The sequence below is a fragment of the Pinus tabuliformis genome, chromosome 8, assembly GCF_031772625.1.
Source record: "Pinus tabuliformis cultivar Carrire ecotype Pingquan chromosome 8, CPIR1, whole genome shotgun sequence".
In the NCBI taxonomy this organism is placed as follows: Eukaryota; Viridiplantae; Streptophyta; class Pinopsida; order Pinales; family Pinaceae; genus Pinus; species Pinus tabuliformis.
The window spans coordinates 1,843,352,746-1,843,370,454 of NC_142294.1; the positions used below are offsets into that span (position 1 = coordinate 1,843,352,746).

The 17,709-nt window shown below is 38.5% G+C and overlaps 1 protein-coding gene across 2 annotated transcripts in view; it reads left to right on the plus strand.

Annotated features, from left to right (window-relative positions):
- The window catches only part of LOC149243631 (ARM repeat superfamily protein), a 293,501-nt gene extending 277,980 nt beyond the window's left edge, over positions 1-15,521 (plus strand). For both annotated transcript variants that reach the window (XM_089374589.1, XM_089374590.1), the window contains 4 exons: positions 13,797-13,861; positions 14,100-14,201; positions 14,380-14,495; positions 15,111-15,521. In XM_089374589.1, the coding sequence (XP_089230715.1) occupies positions 13,797-13,861; positions 14,100-14,201; positions 14,380-14,485 (273 nt within the window). In that variant the 3' untranslated portion in view covers positions 14,486-14,495; positions 15,111-15,521. The remainder of the gene's footprint in view (positions 1-13,796; positions 13,862-14,099; positions 14,202-14,379; positions 14,496-15,110) is intronic.
- Positions 15,522-17,709: the final 2,188 nt, after the last annotated feature.

The following is a 17,709-nucleotide window of genomic DNA, read 5'->3' on the forward strand; positions in this document are numbered from 1 at the left end:
CTTTAGCAGCCCAATAATAATTTCTGTCAAGGCAGGCAGTAACTCCACCAAATCAATTGGTATATTATTCCTTCAGGTTGGTCTTTATTATATACATGAGGGAGAGACTGTTCACTTCATCTCCCAATGACTGTTCATATTTGTTATTATTTATTTACATTAATTACATTCACCCAATCCTGATGATTAGGTGTCAACAGGCCCCCCTTAATCTGAAGGGATGTTGGTGAGTCCAAGCATCATTCTAAATTGTTTAAGCTTTTGTCTTCCAAGCGCTTTGGTGAAGATGTCTGCAATTTGCTCATTAATGGAACAATGACGGAGATGGATTGTTTTGGCCTCAATATGATGTCGAATCAGATGATATTTAGTATTGATGTGCTTTGTTCGATCATGGAACTTTGGGTTCTTGGCCAACTTTATTGCAGAGGTATTGTCAATCATGAGTGGAGTTGATTGTACTTGTTTTACCTGCAAATCTTTAAGAATTTTTCTGAGCCACACGATTTCTTTTGTTGCTTCAGCTGCTGCCACGTATTCTGCTTCTGTTGTGGAATCTGCGAGAACTGATTGTTTGCGTGATCTCCAGGAAGACAGCTCCTGATCCAAGACTCATAACATATCCTGAAGTAGATACCCCAGTTTCTTTGTCTCCATCGAAGTCTGAATCAGAGTATCCAATCAAGTTGAAGTCGTCCACCTGTGTATACTTGATTCCAAAGTCTTGAGTTCCTTTCAAGTACCTTAGAACTCTTTTTGCAGCAAACCAATGTCCCTCACAAGGCTTTTGCATAAACCTAGAGAGGATTCCAACAGCAAATGAAATGTCTGGTCTGGTAGTAGTTAGGTAGTTGAGACTTCCTACAAGCTGTCTATACTTTGTTGCATCCTCAAACTCTTTTCCTTCAATAGATGTGAGCTTTAAGTTTTGTTCCATTGGAGTAGTAAGAGGATTGCATTCTGTCATGCCAAATTTGTTCAACAGATCTCCAATGTACTTCTTTTGAGAAAGAAATATGGACTTTGGATGTTGAGTTACTTCAATACCAAGATAATAATGAACATAGCCCAAATCAGTCATTTCAAAACTTTTCCCTAATTCCTTCTTTATGGATGCAATGTAGCCTTCATTGTTCCCTGTTATCAAAAGATCATCTACATATACCACAAGATATACAACTTTTTTGCCAACTTTCTTGACAAATAAAGTTGCATCATCAAGATCATAATGTTTGAAATTCAGTTTTAGAAGATGCTCAGTTAGTTTTTCATACCAGGCTCGCGGTGCTTGTTTGAGGCCATACAAGGACTTCAAAAGTTTGCATACTTTATGTTCATGTCCTTTCACAGCAAATTCTTCAGGCTGGGACATAAAAACATTCTCTTTTAGATCTCCATTCAAGAAAGCAGTTATTACATCCATTTGATGGACTTTCCAACTGTTCTGAGCTACTAGGGCAAAGAGTGTCCAGATGGTAGTCCATTTTGCTGTGGGGGCAAAAGTCTCCTCATAATCGACCCATTCTTTCTGTGCAAAACCTTTTGCCACAAGTCTGGCTTTGTGCTTGTCAAGTGAGCCATCAGCTTTATACTTGTTCTTGTAGACCCACTTGCAGCCAATTGGTGTGGTTCCTAATGGAGGATCAACCAGCTTCCAAGTGCTATTCTTTATGAGGGCATCATACTCCTTTTTCACTGCTTCTTTCCATTCATCATGAGAAGCAAATTCTTTGAAGGAAGTTGGTTCAAAATCTGTAGACAAATTCAATTCACAATCATAAGAAACATCCATATCAACAGGTGAATTAGAGTCATCTACATCACCTCCATTTTGCCGGTTTGAATTTCTAGTTCCTATCTTTCCAACCTCATCAGGATGAACACTTTCAAGTGTCTTTATCAACCACTTTGGAGGACCTTTCTCAGATGGTCCAGGCTGCTCCGTTGATTGAGTTGGGACTGAATCAAGATTGAGTCTCCCAATTCTATCAATCACATCACTTAAAGCATCATCTGTTGTTGGAGTTTCATGCGGGGGAGAGGGTTCTTTAGAAGAAGATTCCACATGGTCATCTAGTATAGGAATCCCTCCTTCAAGATGTGGAATCTGATTATCAAATTCTTGAAATGATTTTGCATTTGCGAATCTATCCAAGCGATCAAGTTGCCGCTCAACAACATTGTCAGTTTTGGATGATTCAAGCAAGATTACATCTCTAGATACAACAAACTTTTTATTGACTTCATCATAGAGATTGTATGCTTTGGAGGTGTTTGAATACCCCAGGAAAATACACTTGCGACTTCTTGCACCAGGTTTATTTCTATGTACCTTTGGTATCAAGGCATAACAGGTGGAACCAAAGACCCTGAGATGCTTTACCGAAGGAATGTGCCCATACCACATTTCATATGGAGTCTTGTTTTTAATAGCATTAGATGGACATCTATTCTTTATATATGCAGCACATAGAACAACATCAGCCCAAATTATTTTTACATTTTTTAAGAAGAGCATGGAGCGTAGCATATTTAAGATTGTCCTATTCATTCTTTCAGCTACACCATTCTGTTGGGGATTATAAAGCACAGTTGTTTGATGTTTGATCCCATGTTGGCGAAGATAGTTTTCAAATTCATTTGATGTGTATTCTTTTCCATTATCAGTGCGAATAGACCCAATATGAGATTGTGCATCATTTTCAATCCATTTATGAAAGTTCTTGAATGTTTGAAAAGCATCAGATTTGCTCTCCAATAAATAAACCCAACACATTCTGGTGTAGTCATCAATAAATGTCATCATATATTTATTTCCATTTGCAGAAGGAACAAGCATTGGACCACATAAATCTGAATGAATGAGTTCAAGTTTTCTATGTGCTCTTGAATGTGAATCATGAAAAGACTGTTTGCGATGCTTTCCTAGAATGCAAGCATCAAATTGCTTAAATTTCCTAGGAATTGTAGGCAAACTAGCAACACCATTTTTCTTCAACAAGCGGAGGTTGTCATAGTTCAAATGTCCAAATTTAGCATGCCATAATAAACTTGATGGAAGTGTACCTTCTTCATAATGAGTATTGTATGAGAAATGTTGTGCACGAGCAGAAGTACCTTGCAGCTTGAGAAGTCTTTCTGCTTCTATTCCCCTCATGACAAGTGAGTGGTCAGATGCTTTTCTCACCTCAAGCTTGCCATCAAACATATGAATGGAGTGACCTTGCTGGCGGATGTGGACCAAGGACAACAAGTTTCTCTTCAGCTGTGGGAGATATAGAACATGATGCAGAAGAAAGTTTGGAAGACCAGAGAATTTAACCCTGATTGTGCCAAGCCCTGATGGCTTGATTTTTTATTGGTCTGTAAAGTATACTGCTCCATCAACATTGTCAGTAAATTCTTCAAAAAAATCTTTTCTATGAGTCATGTGGCAAGTTTCTCCTGAATCAAGCAACCAATCATTTTTCCAAGAAGCAAGTGAAGCATTAAATAAATCTTCATTTATTCCAATATTACATTGTGCCACCACATAATGAGCAGATTCAGGTACTTTACCTTTTTCTGTGTCATTAGTTTTACTTTTGGGTTGATTTCTTTGCTGCTCAATTTTGTCCCAAGGTATTTTGCATGTAGAGGCATCATGTGATCCATTTCTTTTGTAGCGTATGCAGTGAAAATCTGCCTTTTCTCCTTGAGATTGTCTGCCCCCCCGCCTCTGAAATATCTTCCTCTTCCTCTTCGACCACCTCTTCCTCTGGAAGAATCTTGAGTAGGCTTCTTTTATTTATGAGCAAGGCACACAACCTCTTCAGAAGATTCAGGGGCTGTCTTCTTTCCAAAAGCTTTCTCTCTTTCAACAATTTTTTTCACAAGAGAGTCAAAGGTAATATCTTTGAGATTTTCATTTGCTTGCAATGACTCAAGTTAATTGGAGTAAGTATTATAAAGTGCCTTGAGAAAAGCGATTAGAGGAATATCCAATTCAATCTTAGTGGATTTGATATCATGCATTATAGATTTTACTTCGGATGCAAGAGCAAGAGGATCATTATTTTGCAATTCAAGAGTGAAGAGTTTAATCATGAGTTGAACAACTTCAAGTGCAGAATGCGAGTCATAGAGTTCTTTCAGCTTTTGTAAGGCTTCGAAAGCAATTGAAAATGGCGAAATATGGCAACTCACCTCTTCATTTACAGATGCTGCGATAAATGCATAAGCTTTGCTGTTCTTATTTTCCCAAATGACAAGCTCTTTGTCTCCATCTCCAATGCACACTCCTTTCCACAATTCATTGAAAATGAGGGTATGTTTTATCGTCTGGGACCACTCAGGATAGTTCTCTTTGCTAGTGAGAACTATTCCCACAATGGATATGATTGAATGCATACTGTAACAAAAACTTCTGTTGCAAAATTTTACTCCTAATGGGAAAAAAATAAAATTCTGATATGACAGGACAACAAATTCAATTCAACTGGACAACGTTAAAGTATAGAATATATATGGGTGGGGCAGCAGTGTAAATATATGGCAGCGTAACTGTGTATTAAGGTAATACACAAAAACTGTGTATCAAAATGTGTATCAACGTAATACAGCGCTCCAACAGAGGTATATACAACGCTCCAACAGAGGTATATACCATACAACGTTATACCATACAGCGTTCTGATGCAAGATAGCGTTCACAATGCTCCATACCACAACGCTCTGACACCAAATCTCCAAACTCCCGAAAACAACAAAGAAACCGGTGAAGACAGGAACTGTGTATTCAAACTGGACAACTTTAATGTAATCGGGCAGCGTTAAAGTATGCAGGGTATGGTGATGGCGGTATAGGTGAGCAACCATATGAATAATGTATGCGGGATGATGAACGCCAAACTGAGGAACTCCTCACAGATTCAAAAAGGCACAAGGTACAAGTACCATTTCTATCAGAATGTGGTTTTCCATTTTAGGTAAAAGTACCATGATTAGGTGTCAACAATTTCCATTTTAGATTTCCAATTGTTGATTTTTGTAGCATCAGAGGTGTTCTAGCCAGAAAATTTTGTGGAGAGGCTAGAATACATGTATTCTCCAAAACCCAGAAATCGTTTCTGGAAATTCCACCTAGAGATGATTTAATTAAAATAATTAAATTTTTTAATGGTTCCCTAAGTCTAAACTTAGGAAATCTAGTTAATTAAAGGGTATTAATTAAATTAGGTGTGAATCTTCTAGAAAAAGACGAAGATCAATTCCAAGTAAATCTTAGCCATCGATTATATTCTAATCCTGGCCGTTGGAGCTCCAACAAGATATTATAAGGAGTTAGATGTTGGAGAAGGACACATGAGCAGTTTGATTTCTCTATATAATAGATTTCCTAAGTAGCAGTTGTGAGTTGCCGGAAGTGATTTAGTAAAGTCAAAGCAGTGAGAGAGGGGCAGAGATAGTAGACCGGAGGAAGTTTTCCAAATCCGGGGAGTGCAAGGCAAAGAAGACAGAGAGAGGTTCAGAGAGGCAACGCAGTGCCATGCAAAGGCAGTGTAGAGCTTCATAGGGAGTTTGAGATTCAGCTAGGAAGTCAAATTCCAGAGCTAGAAGCCGGGTGTGAGACTGGAGGGCCAAAGGAGCGAAGTTCCAAACAACAGGAGATTTTAGGAAGGAGGTGACGCAGACCATAGAGAGGTTGACACAGATCTGCGTAGGTTGATGCAGAGGCTGTGCAGAGATAGTGTGGGGCCAGTCATATAGAGCCTGGATCAGATTTGGATCGCTAGATAGTGTGAGATTTTTCTCACTATCTCCTTGTCAGATTTTCTCTGTATCGGATAGACAGTTTGGGAAGCCAACAATTTGTACTCAGATTACCACTGCATAATAATAAAACCCTCAGTTGCTACAACGGTTTTCCCACATTGGGTTTTTCGGGGACATTGTCCAAAAACAATTGTGTTGATGTGTGTGTTTATTTCTCTCCATTGTAGTATTTAGTTTCCGCAGTATTTTATTTTGTGTAGGCTATAGTGTATGTATTTCAATATTTGTTGTAGAAATTTGCAAGTAACTTGTTCTAGTTATTTAACAAGTAGGTGAAATATTGTTAATTTGCTGCAGTAGGAATTGGGTAACCGATTTTTCACATGGTATCAGAGGCAAGTTATGAGCAAAAGAGCTCAGTTGTAGAAAGGAGGTTGTTCGAAATTACTGTAGAGGCAACAATTTGAAACCCCTGAGGCAACGCAATCCTTGGGCCAAGAGGTCGAAGTTTTGAGAAGTCGATTTCTCTGAATGAGTCGACAGAGAAATTTGATCTCTAGATTGAAGGTTTCCAGAGGCAGAAGGGAGCAACATATTTTTCCTTGCAGAGTAGATCTTCAGCTAGGACACAATTATTTTGCAGCAGTTGCTAGTAGAATAGCGTCAGTGGAAGAGAAGAGCACACACTGAGGGAATTTCTTCCTTAGAGAACTTCTAGCCAAGAAGTTCGAATTTTCCAAGTAGAGCAGCAAAAGTTGTGTGTGGAATTTCTCACTCCAGAAGGGAGTGTCAATAACTGGGTAGCAGCTGCACAGAGGAGAAGAGGGAGCAGTTCGATGTTATTTTTAGGGAGATGACATCAGCTGGGTTGAGAGATCAAGATCAGTTGGACAGAGCCTCCAACTATGTGATCTAGAAGGCTAGGATCTCCTACCTTCTAGATGAGCATGATCTCAAAGCTTATGTCAATAGTGTGGTAGTTGTGCCCGCCGATGCAAATCCACTCAAGAAGTACAAGGCTGAGATGGCGAAGACTAAGAGGATCATTCTCAACGGGGTTCGAGATCATGTAGTATCCCATATAGTCTTTAAGGATATTGCCCGACAGATGTGGGAAGCCTTAGCCACGCTATACGAAGGATCTTCCGAGCAGCGGAAGATGTACTTAGAAGAGAAGTTGAGATGCACAAGTATGCAGAAAGGGGAGCGTATAGACCCCTTCCTTAAGAGGCTTCATGAAGTTCGGGATCAACTAGCTCCAGTGTGACAATTTGGATGCCCAGATTCCTACTGCAGCAACTGATTACGTTTCTCCTACTTGTTAATTTATGAATCAAGTTACTGTTTCCTACAATAAATATCAAAACTAATACACTGCAGTCTACACCATTTAAATTATAAGCGGAAACAAGAAATTGAACGGGAAAGAGATACAACATATCTACACAGTTATTTTTGGACAAATGTCCCCATAAAAACCCAATGCGGGAAAACCGTTGCAACAACTTTGAGGGTTTTATTATTATGCAGTAGTAATTTCTGAATGCAATCTTTAGATGTCTTCCTGACAATCCAATGACAGAGAATATCACTGCCAAAGAGATTTGTGAGATTACCTCACACTATCATTAGAAGTCTTGGCTGATCCAACCCTTGAATGAACAACCCCTGGCTGTCTTTGCGCTGCCTCTACGCGTTGTCTGCATCAACCCAATGTCACATTGTTTAGGACCTACGTCACTCTTCTCGGTTGATCGATTTTCCTCTGAGATTCTGACTTCTGCTCTCCTGGTCTCACACCCCGGCTTCTAGCTACAAAAATCGAACCCTCCAGCAAATTTCGATTTCCCTCAAGGTTTCTAAGCTACCTCAGCGTGGCTTTGCGTCAACCTCTCTGGCTCTGCGTTGCCTCAACTAGATCTCTTTCTCTCTTCTTTGTTGATTATTCTCCGACTGGGTAATATTTCCTTTCGGATACTATCCCTACCCCTCACTGCAAAAGATCAGTATCGAAAATCTCTTCGGCAATTGCTTTGTTTCAGAAAATCGAACTTCTGATCTCCCCTCTGTGTGTTCTCCAAGTGCCCCTCAAGCCTCTTCTTATATCTTTCTGTTGGACAACCAACGGCCCAGATTAACTTCTAATCAATGATTTAGATCATTTTGGCTTGATCCTCGTCTTCTTCTAGAAGTTACACCCACAGTTTAGATTAATACCCATTAATTATTTTAATTTCTTAAGTTTAGACTTAGGGTCCCATTAAAAATAATTAATTATTTAATAAAACTATCTCCAGGTGTAATTTCCGAAAACGAGTTATGGGTAATGGAGAATGGATGTCTAACCCTCCCTGCAAATTTTGAGACTTAGAGCACATTTGATGCTACCGGAAATCAACATTTAGTAGGGTTGGGGCCCCAACATACCGAGTTTGTACGATTAGCGTTGAATAGCGTTTCTGAAGATTGGCAAGTTTTTGTCCAGAGCATCTTGGTCAGAGAAAACTTGCCAGATTGGGAACGTGTGTGGGTTGATATGCAACAGGAGGAGATAAGGCGTGATCTGGTGAAGGCCATCGTCAGTGGCAGTAGCAACAGTGGGGCGAAAGCAGTGAAGGAAGAGGAGGACGTGGCCCTTGCATCAAAGGGGCAGCAGGAGCAGCGTAGAAGGAAGAAGGACGTTTCAAAGATCAAGTGCTTCAGGTGTGGTGAGATGGGCCACTACAACACTCAGTGTCCTCTCAGAAAGAAGGACAAGGAGGAGAAGTGGGATCAGCAAGCTGCATCCGCAGAAATTGACAAGTTGTCCTCTAGACCGGAGGAAGAGTTTGCCATGGTTGCTGAGATGCCTCTAGGGGTGAGGTGGGGTGATCTAGATTTATAGCCTCAGAGAGCTACAGGATGGGAAGGATCCTTGAGGAGTCCACCTCTTGGATCAAGACCTTGCTACGGGAGCCCATAGTCAGCAGTAGCAGGATGGACCAGTGTCAGTTGGTGCAGTCAGGTGCCAGAGTGACAGATGCAGTGGCTAGTAGCAGTTAGATACTGAGCAACGTAGAGTAGAGTTGGCAACAGTGCAGTTGGCACAGAGCAGAGTCAACAACAACGTAGAGGCTTCAGTGACAGTACACAGGTTAGCAGAAGTTAGAACTCAAACAACAGATGCATCATACTGAACACAATTGGTTCAATATTTTAGATGTTTTTCCATTGTAGTTGTTGTAGTTGTAGCAACATCAAATGGAGAAGGTTGCAGTGTAGATGCAGTGTTAGCAATAGTTTAGCAAGTCCTACAGCAGCACATATGCAACAATCAGAGTTGCGTAGTGGTTGGTGGGCAGCAGCAGCCAGACATCAGCAGCGCAACAAGAGATGATGCAAAAATAGAGTGATGCAGCAGTATGTTGCAGCAGTAGAACACATTCCTCACTAAGAGGGAGTGTTGAATTTTGTAGCATCAAATGTGTTCTAGCCACGAAATTTTGTGGAGAGGCTAGAATACACGTATTCTCGAAAACCTAGAAATCGTTTCTAAAAATTCCACCTAGAGATGATTGAATTAAAATAAATAACTTTTTTAATGGTTCGATAAGTCTAAACTTAGGAAATCTGGTTAATGAAATTAGGTGTGAGTCTTCTAGAAGAAGACGAGGATCAACTCCAAGTTAATCTTAGCCATTGATTATATTCTAATCCTGGCTGTTGGAGCTCCAACAAAAGATTATAAGGAGTTATATGTGGTTGGAGAAGGACACTTGAGCAATTCGATTTTGCTAGAGAATCGATTTCCTAAGTAGCAACTGTGAGTTGCCGGAAGTGATTCAATAAAGTTGAAGCAGTGAGAGAGGGGCAGAGATAGTAGACCGGAGGCAGTTTTCCAGACCCGGGGAGTGCAAGGCAGAGAAGACAGAGAGAGGTTCAGAGAGGCAACGCAGTTCCACACAGAGGCAGTGTAGAGCTTCAGAGGGAGTCCGAGATTCAATTGGGAAGTCGAATTCCAGAGCCAGAAGTCGAGGTGTGAGACCACAGGACTAGAGGATTGAAGTTCCAAACAAGAGATTCCGGGAAAGGGTGATGCAAACCACAAAGAGGTTGACACAGATCTGCGTAGGTTGACGCAGAACCAGCGTGGGGCTAGTCATCCAAAGCCTGGATCAAATTTGGATTGCCAGACAGTGTGAGATTTTTCTCACTATCTCCTTGTCATATTTTCTCTGTATCAGATAGCCTATTTGGGCATCCAATGATTTGTACTCATAATAGTACTGCATAATAATAAAACCCTCAGCTGCTGCACCGATTTTCCCACATTGGGTTTTTCGGGGACATTGTCCAAAAACCACTGTGTTGTTGTGTGTGTTTATTTCTCTCCATTGCAGTATTTAGTTTCCGCAGTATTTTATTTTGTGTAGGCTGCAGTGTATGTATTTCAGTATTTGCCATAGAAAACCGCAGGTAACTTGTTCAAGTAATTTAACAAGTAGGTGAAATATTACCAGTTTGCTGCAGTAGGAATATTTTAGTATTTTCCATAAAACTGCAAGTAACTTTTTCAAGTAATTTAACAATTAGGTGAAATATTACAAGTTTGCTGCAGTAGGAATAGGGTAACTGATTTTTCACAACAAATACATTAACCATTAATTACATTCCTAGTGAAATTAGATAGAACATGAAACAAAATGCAGAAAACAAGCCAAGACAAGAGGACACTAGATTTGGTGGATGCCAGGGAAAAACTCCAATGTGGGGAAAACCCTTTGATCAATTTTATTATTATATCTAAGTGTTTAGCAGAGAGAGAGTAAAAAAGTCAAATTGACTTTCCCAGTTCAAAGACAAAACAACCCTTCCAATTTTTGCAGTCAACTGTTGTCAAACCTCAGTAACAAGAAAGTCAACATTGGTCAAAGAAACAATAGAATGTCCTCGAAATGGCTCGGTCTTCCCCAATCAAACTCGACCTGATTAGTTGGTCAAAGCTAGCCCAAAACAGTGACAAAGTCAACAATCAAACTCAGTCAAACTATTGTCTTGAAATCTGCGGTCAACCTTCAATTTTGGTTTGCAGTCAAAGTGCTCAGAATACCTCGGTTCTATGCCAAAAGACGCGGCCTGTTCAAAGAGATAATCACCCAAAAAATCGAAGTCAAACTCTCCTTGGAAGGTCAAAGTCAACGCTGGTCAAACTATAGTCAACTTTGTAATTGCAACCCTATAATTTTGCTTATGAAATTCGTCCTTCTTGATCCACACGTGTGAGAGATAAGAATGCCCAATATTGTACGAACCAATGAGAGAAGGAGAGAGAATGTGTGAGTGATGATGATGCCAAATGAGGTGAAAGGTCACTTCTATTTATACAATTCATTGTGGGTGAAGAGTCACGTCCATTGGGCTTCATGAGCCTATATGTTGATGTGGCCGATCTGAACAATTTCCACATGTGTGGGCATAAATTCAAAAAATGCACTTTTGCTTGTCCAAATTGGATGATCTTTATATCAATTTTGGTCCTCTCGAAAAGAGGAATTTAATGCAATCATCGTCTCCATCAAATGAGTTGTCGCAAGGTGGAATTTGGTCCTAATTGCCAATTTTAACATAAACAAACTTTAAAAATTTAAACACAATATAGGAATGCCTGTACCCAACACATACCACAATCTGTAGATAATAAATACTATGAACTACACCCCGAAGTCTTTATTATGATTCGGAAAAACATTCCTAGTGGGATAGTAGCATTACATCAACTTTTCTGGAGAATTTTCTTAGCCAAACATTAGATGGCTTTAGTCTCAAATGACTCCTAATTTATAGATAAATCCTCCAAATGGAAAAATAACAGCTAGTTGTCTTGATCCCTGTCAAAATAATCTCGGTCGTCGAAAAATATTTGATCATCTTTTAATCTCCATTGTCGACAATATTTATTTTTGAGGAATTATCGAATTTCTCATTTAACTTTTTTTTTAATTAGCTCAAAAAAATTTATTTTGAACTAATTTCCTCAAAATTTTGACTTTGACTTTAACCTCCAAGGTCCAAGGGTCCAATTTTTCTTAAAATTTCCAATTTTCACTTGGTGGGGGGCTTCCAAAAATTAATTTCTTTGATACCCACTAATTTTTCCACTTGGAGAATTTAATTTCTCTAGGACTCTAACGTTGACTCTAATTAATTAATTTTATGGCTTGGGATTAATTTAATTTTTGCTAGAAAAATTGCTTAAGTGACACTTGAGGGGACTAAATATTTTTTCTACCCTCCAATATTTTAGCCATGGTGTCTAAGTATGAGGGACCATGCACTAAAATATTTTTTACATAAAATTTTTACAATTCAACCCTCAAAGGGGGAACACCCGTTCGGTATAGACCCTCAAATTATACACCCAATTCTGCGACACAATATGATCTAGTAGACCAAGTGATTTGTAATAAAATAATTTAGCCAATTAGCTTAAATTATTTCCAAATCACTTTTACATAAGACTCGACTAAAACACTAGGACTTACCTAAGACTTTGACGACAAATTTCACCCTAGCTTTGGGGTGAGATTGGAGGAAAAACCTTTGTCGACCATCTGCATTTAGAAATACAGATGAGTCAGTGAGACGAAAAAATCTCCTAGAATGAAATCTTCGCCAAAATAATAGGCTTACCTAGGTTGTTACATACATACACAATCTTACTAGCATCATTTACATTACAAATTTGCAAAATGGGTTTACAACCACTTAGTAAACTGATGGCTGATGACTTTGATTCTTTGAAAAAATTGATACATTTGCTTCCTTGGAACTTTGACAAAAATGAGTGCAACATGTACCTCCCTAAATGGCATATGTAACTCCTCCTCAAGGCATGCATATTGCTCCTTCCAGAATTTTTTTTCTCCTCTTATATATGTATCTCATATCATCTCATTCTCACTATTTGTGCATTGTGAAAGAAGAAATTGAACTTGAGAGTGAGAGTTGGAGAGACTTGGAGAAGATTGTGAGAGAGAAACTTGGAGAGTAAGAGCAAAACTTGGTGAGCCAAGGTTGATTCAGTGTTTCAGTTTTAAGTGTTGATTCAGTTGAAGGGAAGGTCGATTCAATGTTTGCATCTACTGCTGCTACCAGTGATCTTTATGCTACAACTTGTTCAGATTTGGGTGAACGTATTCATTCTCTTGATCTCTCATTGTACTCTGTATCTCTACTAAACAATTGATATCTAATAGAAGAAGAATGTGGTTGGATTTCCCGCTTGTGAGTTTTGCCATGGTTATTGGAGCTAAAATCTTTGTGTCTCTACATTGCTCTCTATTTAAGCCTTTGCCATGGTTTGCCTCTTCATCTGGTCTCGATGATGAACCACACTTGTTGGTTTGGAACGTGTTGGCCAAAAAATTTTCTCATGTGATTTCTACCGAAAGACTTTGTTTAACCTCTCTTTAAGTAGCACAAACTTACAAAGAGGTTCAGAGAACTCATATCATTTACATGGGCTGTTAGGCAACTAAGCAAAAATATGGAATTTACATTTTCATATTAAAAATCAGATTCGCAAGTTAACTTATTGAGCTTTATTCATATCAATTGCATAGGTTTGACAAGTGATTTTTTCTGGAAATTTCCCTGAAAATATCTTAAAAACGGATTTGTTTCATTGATCCGTATAATCACAAGTTGGTTTATCAAAGTGGGATCTAACTGATGTATGCTTTGTTTTATTAATGCTGGAATTTACTTGTAAGAAGCATCACGTCTAAGTATTTCCTATAGCGTTGAATCCTTTACTTTTCAAAATCATATCTTTTATTGGGTTTAACTCACTTGTCATTTTTCGTAACTAAATCTTTCCATCACATGCTAATCATCATTAATATTTACTTACTAACTCTAAGGCTCTCAATAGATACGTCTTCTAAACTTATGTTTATTTTATTGCTTACTTCTTAGGGTTACCTCAAGGTTGCATCCTCAGATGAGTTGAAGATTTAACAGGGTATTGCTAATATGATGTTTTGGACCTCATCCTTTTGTAGGTTATTCAAAGGATTCTCACCATCACTAAGCTGACGTGGATGCGTAATACCCCATATGTGGAAAGGTGATTTCCTTCATTTTATTTCTATGAATATAACTAGTTACTAGTTTGACAGCTATTTGCCTAAATATCTACTACTTTCATTATTGTATAAAATGCTATTCCCATTCTTCAAAGAAAGGACAAGAAACTCTTGAAAATCAAGCAGAAATGCACAAGTTATTTATGTGAAGTCTAATCCAGCTTCTTCTAATTATTTCTGAATGGAAGTCATGACTTATGAGATTCACTTACCACGTAGGTTGGTGGAAGAACTAGTGCTTGCATACAAGGGATCATCGGCACGGAAATACGGTTCTGATATTCGTACTTCTGTTGTTCAAGTCCTGGGAGTTCTTCAGTTGTAAGCATCCCCTTTGAACATGTGCTATCGTGATCCGGTTCACTGCTATGACATTGCATATTGATAATAATTCCAACTTTTCCCTTTTCTGGTTGTTTATAGTTCCGTCCTCGTCTTTTGTTCTGTATTTGTTTATGTATGAATTATAATGTTTTTTATTGTTTTACACATTATTAAGATGCAAAGGGCTGCAATTTGAAGAAGCTTGGAAGAAGTATAAGGATGATTCTATAACATTGCCTAGTTCAGATAGAGTATGCTCTGCAGTAGAGATGGAGGCCTAACTATTCTAAGGTATAATTGAGAGCAAGGATCCCTTTTAGTATACAGTGTTGTATCTTGTTTCCTTTAATGGAAATGATTAAGCAGGGTCCCAAAGTAGTTTTAAATTTGAATGACCCATGCTCTGGAGCTTTTTGTTGATCCTCAAACATTTAGGGTTACAATATCATTTCTCCATGGAGCATGGTCTTTATATTTTAGAATCTTAATGGTAGTTTATTTTCTCATATTGTGAACGACATTAATGGACACTAGAATTAGAACATAATTGTACATAAGTTTAATTCTGATTCGTATTACGATCTAATTCTTTTTGTGGCCTTCTTGTGATCCGACCAAGCTTCTCTGCAACAGGAGTGTTTGTTCTTCCTGTAGTCTTATAACCCTTTACTTCATTTACTAGGGTTTACTGCTTTGTATTGTCATTATGTTATTTACCCTTTTGCTAGTCTAGATTCTTGTTTTTTCCATCTTTCCCTCTCAGGAGATGTCTTAGACACCCACACATTACCTTTGTTACTTTATGTATTTTGAGCCACATTGACCTACTTTGGTCACTTGTGGATATTGATATAAGTTATCTCATTCTGATATAATTTTAATGTTATTGATACATCTCATCTACAGGTGGTGACATTCTTACCCATTGTTCTAAACTTTGTGGAGAAACAAAGGACTGCAGGTTATGGCAGTGGCAAGCAGAATGTGCGAGGATTTGATCATGAACTTGCAATAAAGCTCTTCTATATTGGGTCTCTTCATAGCGGCACATTAGGAAATGAGACTCATATAAAATGATGTGGTCAATGTATTTGTTGTCTTTTCAAACATTTCTGGGTGAAATCCAAATTTTGAAACAGAAGCATTCCATGTTAGGTGTTGTAATTGGAGTCAAAGTAAATACCGTTTTTTTTAGAAAAAACCAATATACATGTACAAATATTGCCATTAGATGGTATGCCTGCTTAAAAAGAAGTATTCTTGAAGTTCTTGGCATGTATTCTAATTACAGAGCAAGAAAAATATCTCAAGATGCCAGTCTGGTTAGTAAAATTCTTTCCAATTTGATTTCTATCTTAATTTTTCTAACACATAAAGAATTCAACACTTTGATTCTGGAAGCATAACTTTTCTAGTCTGTTAGAGAGTCAAAACAGCTAACATCTCTTTGATTTTATCAACTTCAATAAGTGAAAATTCTTAAGTTTCATGATTTCTCTGTGTGCATCAAAAGATGCGTTACTATACTGAACTGAAGGTCTGGATATTTATATTTAAGTGTTTAACTAAATTTGCATCTGAAAAAAATGGTTCAAAGTTGTGGCAGAAACTGGTGCTGTGAGTGAATGTGGTAACAATTTGATCTGTCTGTTATCTGTTTGTAGATAATTGATTCAATCCATGAATATTGAATAGCACATTTATGTAATGTACATGATACCTTATTAGCCAAGTACACTAGATTACGTTTAAATTTCAGGGGATCTTGTGGTATCAGTATGGATGCTTTCCCACAAACGATATTCAATGTTTTGATAACATGCCAAATATGTCCTAAAAAAGTTTCATTGAACTATCAAGAAAATGTATATAATTTTTTGGTTCTTAGCTTTGGGTTATGAAATTTTGATACAGATTTGTCTTTGACTATCTATCTGCTGTTCATGAACCCTAAAATGGTCACTACGTGATGGGACTGTTACCCACCACAAGGGGGTGACCCCTATAGGAGAAGTTTTCTCCTAGATTTGTCTTTAGCCGGCAGCCAGAAGCCCCTTGCAGCCACCTAATAGCTTGATGTGCTGCTATTCTCCACCTCCTGAGCCAGTCATTATGTGCCCTGGCTCATTTGTCATGATCGTCTATTTGAAGTTGGGCCTTCCAACCCCGAAGGTGTGATTTGTCATTATGTGATTGGTTGTTTATGCTTTCTTTTCTTGGGCATGTTTGGGCATGGATTAGTGGGGTCTTCGGTGGAAAAAATGGGCTTTGACTTTTACTCTTGTTCCCTTACCTCATCTTGGGGGTTAATCTTGGATCCTAGTCCCGTGGGATCTCCTCTATGAGCTATTTGCTTTAGGACTGGCACTGGATGGGAAACTCTGATATTGTTTGCATGGTCCCGCTTTCTGACACCATATATCTCACTACCCTTGGCTCATTACAAGCCCTTTTTCCCATATGGGTCCACATTTGTCTTGTTGATGCCCAAATTGTACACTAGATTGCGACAACACTTAGGGTAGGGTTTGTCACTCTGATCCTTGCCCTCTCTGTTTAAGTTGTCTCCTAACTGCAGACTAAGGGGGTAGTCCCTATGGATAAGATGATGAGAAACTTGTTGGGAGCCAATAGGTTAAGGAGACACAAATGAATGGCCTATCAACTTGGATGGAATTAAGAAGCAAGTATGATTATTAAGCACACTTTGATTAGATTTCTTAAGATTTTAAGTTAGAGACTAGTGCCTTAGGATATTGATTACTGGCCCAATTAAAATTAGAGTCCAAGCTACCGAATGAACAGTTGTTGCAGTATGCAATTTCTATCCTATATGAAGTGCAACACTTAAAGTTATGTGAGATGCAAGCTCTTGGTTATTTTTAATTATATGCTTAATCTAATTGTTATGCTCTTGACCTGCGAGAAATTCCAGAATGTCAAATATGTGAAGAAATAAAATCTAGAACACAAAATAAAATGAGAAAAACAAGAAGTATTTTATTATTCAGAGATAAAAGCAATGTCCACTTGCCTCTTCGATGGGGCAACCTCCAACGGAGCAGAGCTTGATTACAAAATAAGACTCAATGATCTTTCCCTTCTAACTATGACTATTTATAGCTAAATGACCTTCAACAACCTAACGACTAGTGCTCCTTTGCATAACATGGGTTAACCACTTTATTTATTAATTATGGCCTGTTGCAACTAACTGTGGTCCCTTTCTTAAATGCGGGTCAACCACTTACAATTATTAATACGGGATTTATTGACTCTTTAACTACTATAACCATGACTCGACCTTATTACATAAATAAAGGGGTTAGGGTTGGGCCCTCACATGCCCTCCCCCATGAAAAGCAGCCTTGTCCTTAAGGCTGAAGCTGCGGAAACTGCTCAAGAATAGTGGCTGGTTCCCAGGTCACATCTTCTGGAGAGGTGTCTTTTCACTTGACGAGGACTTCCTTGATCGTGCGGCCATGCAAATGTCGTTTTCGTGTGT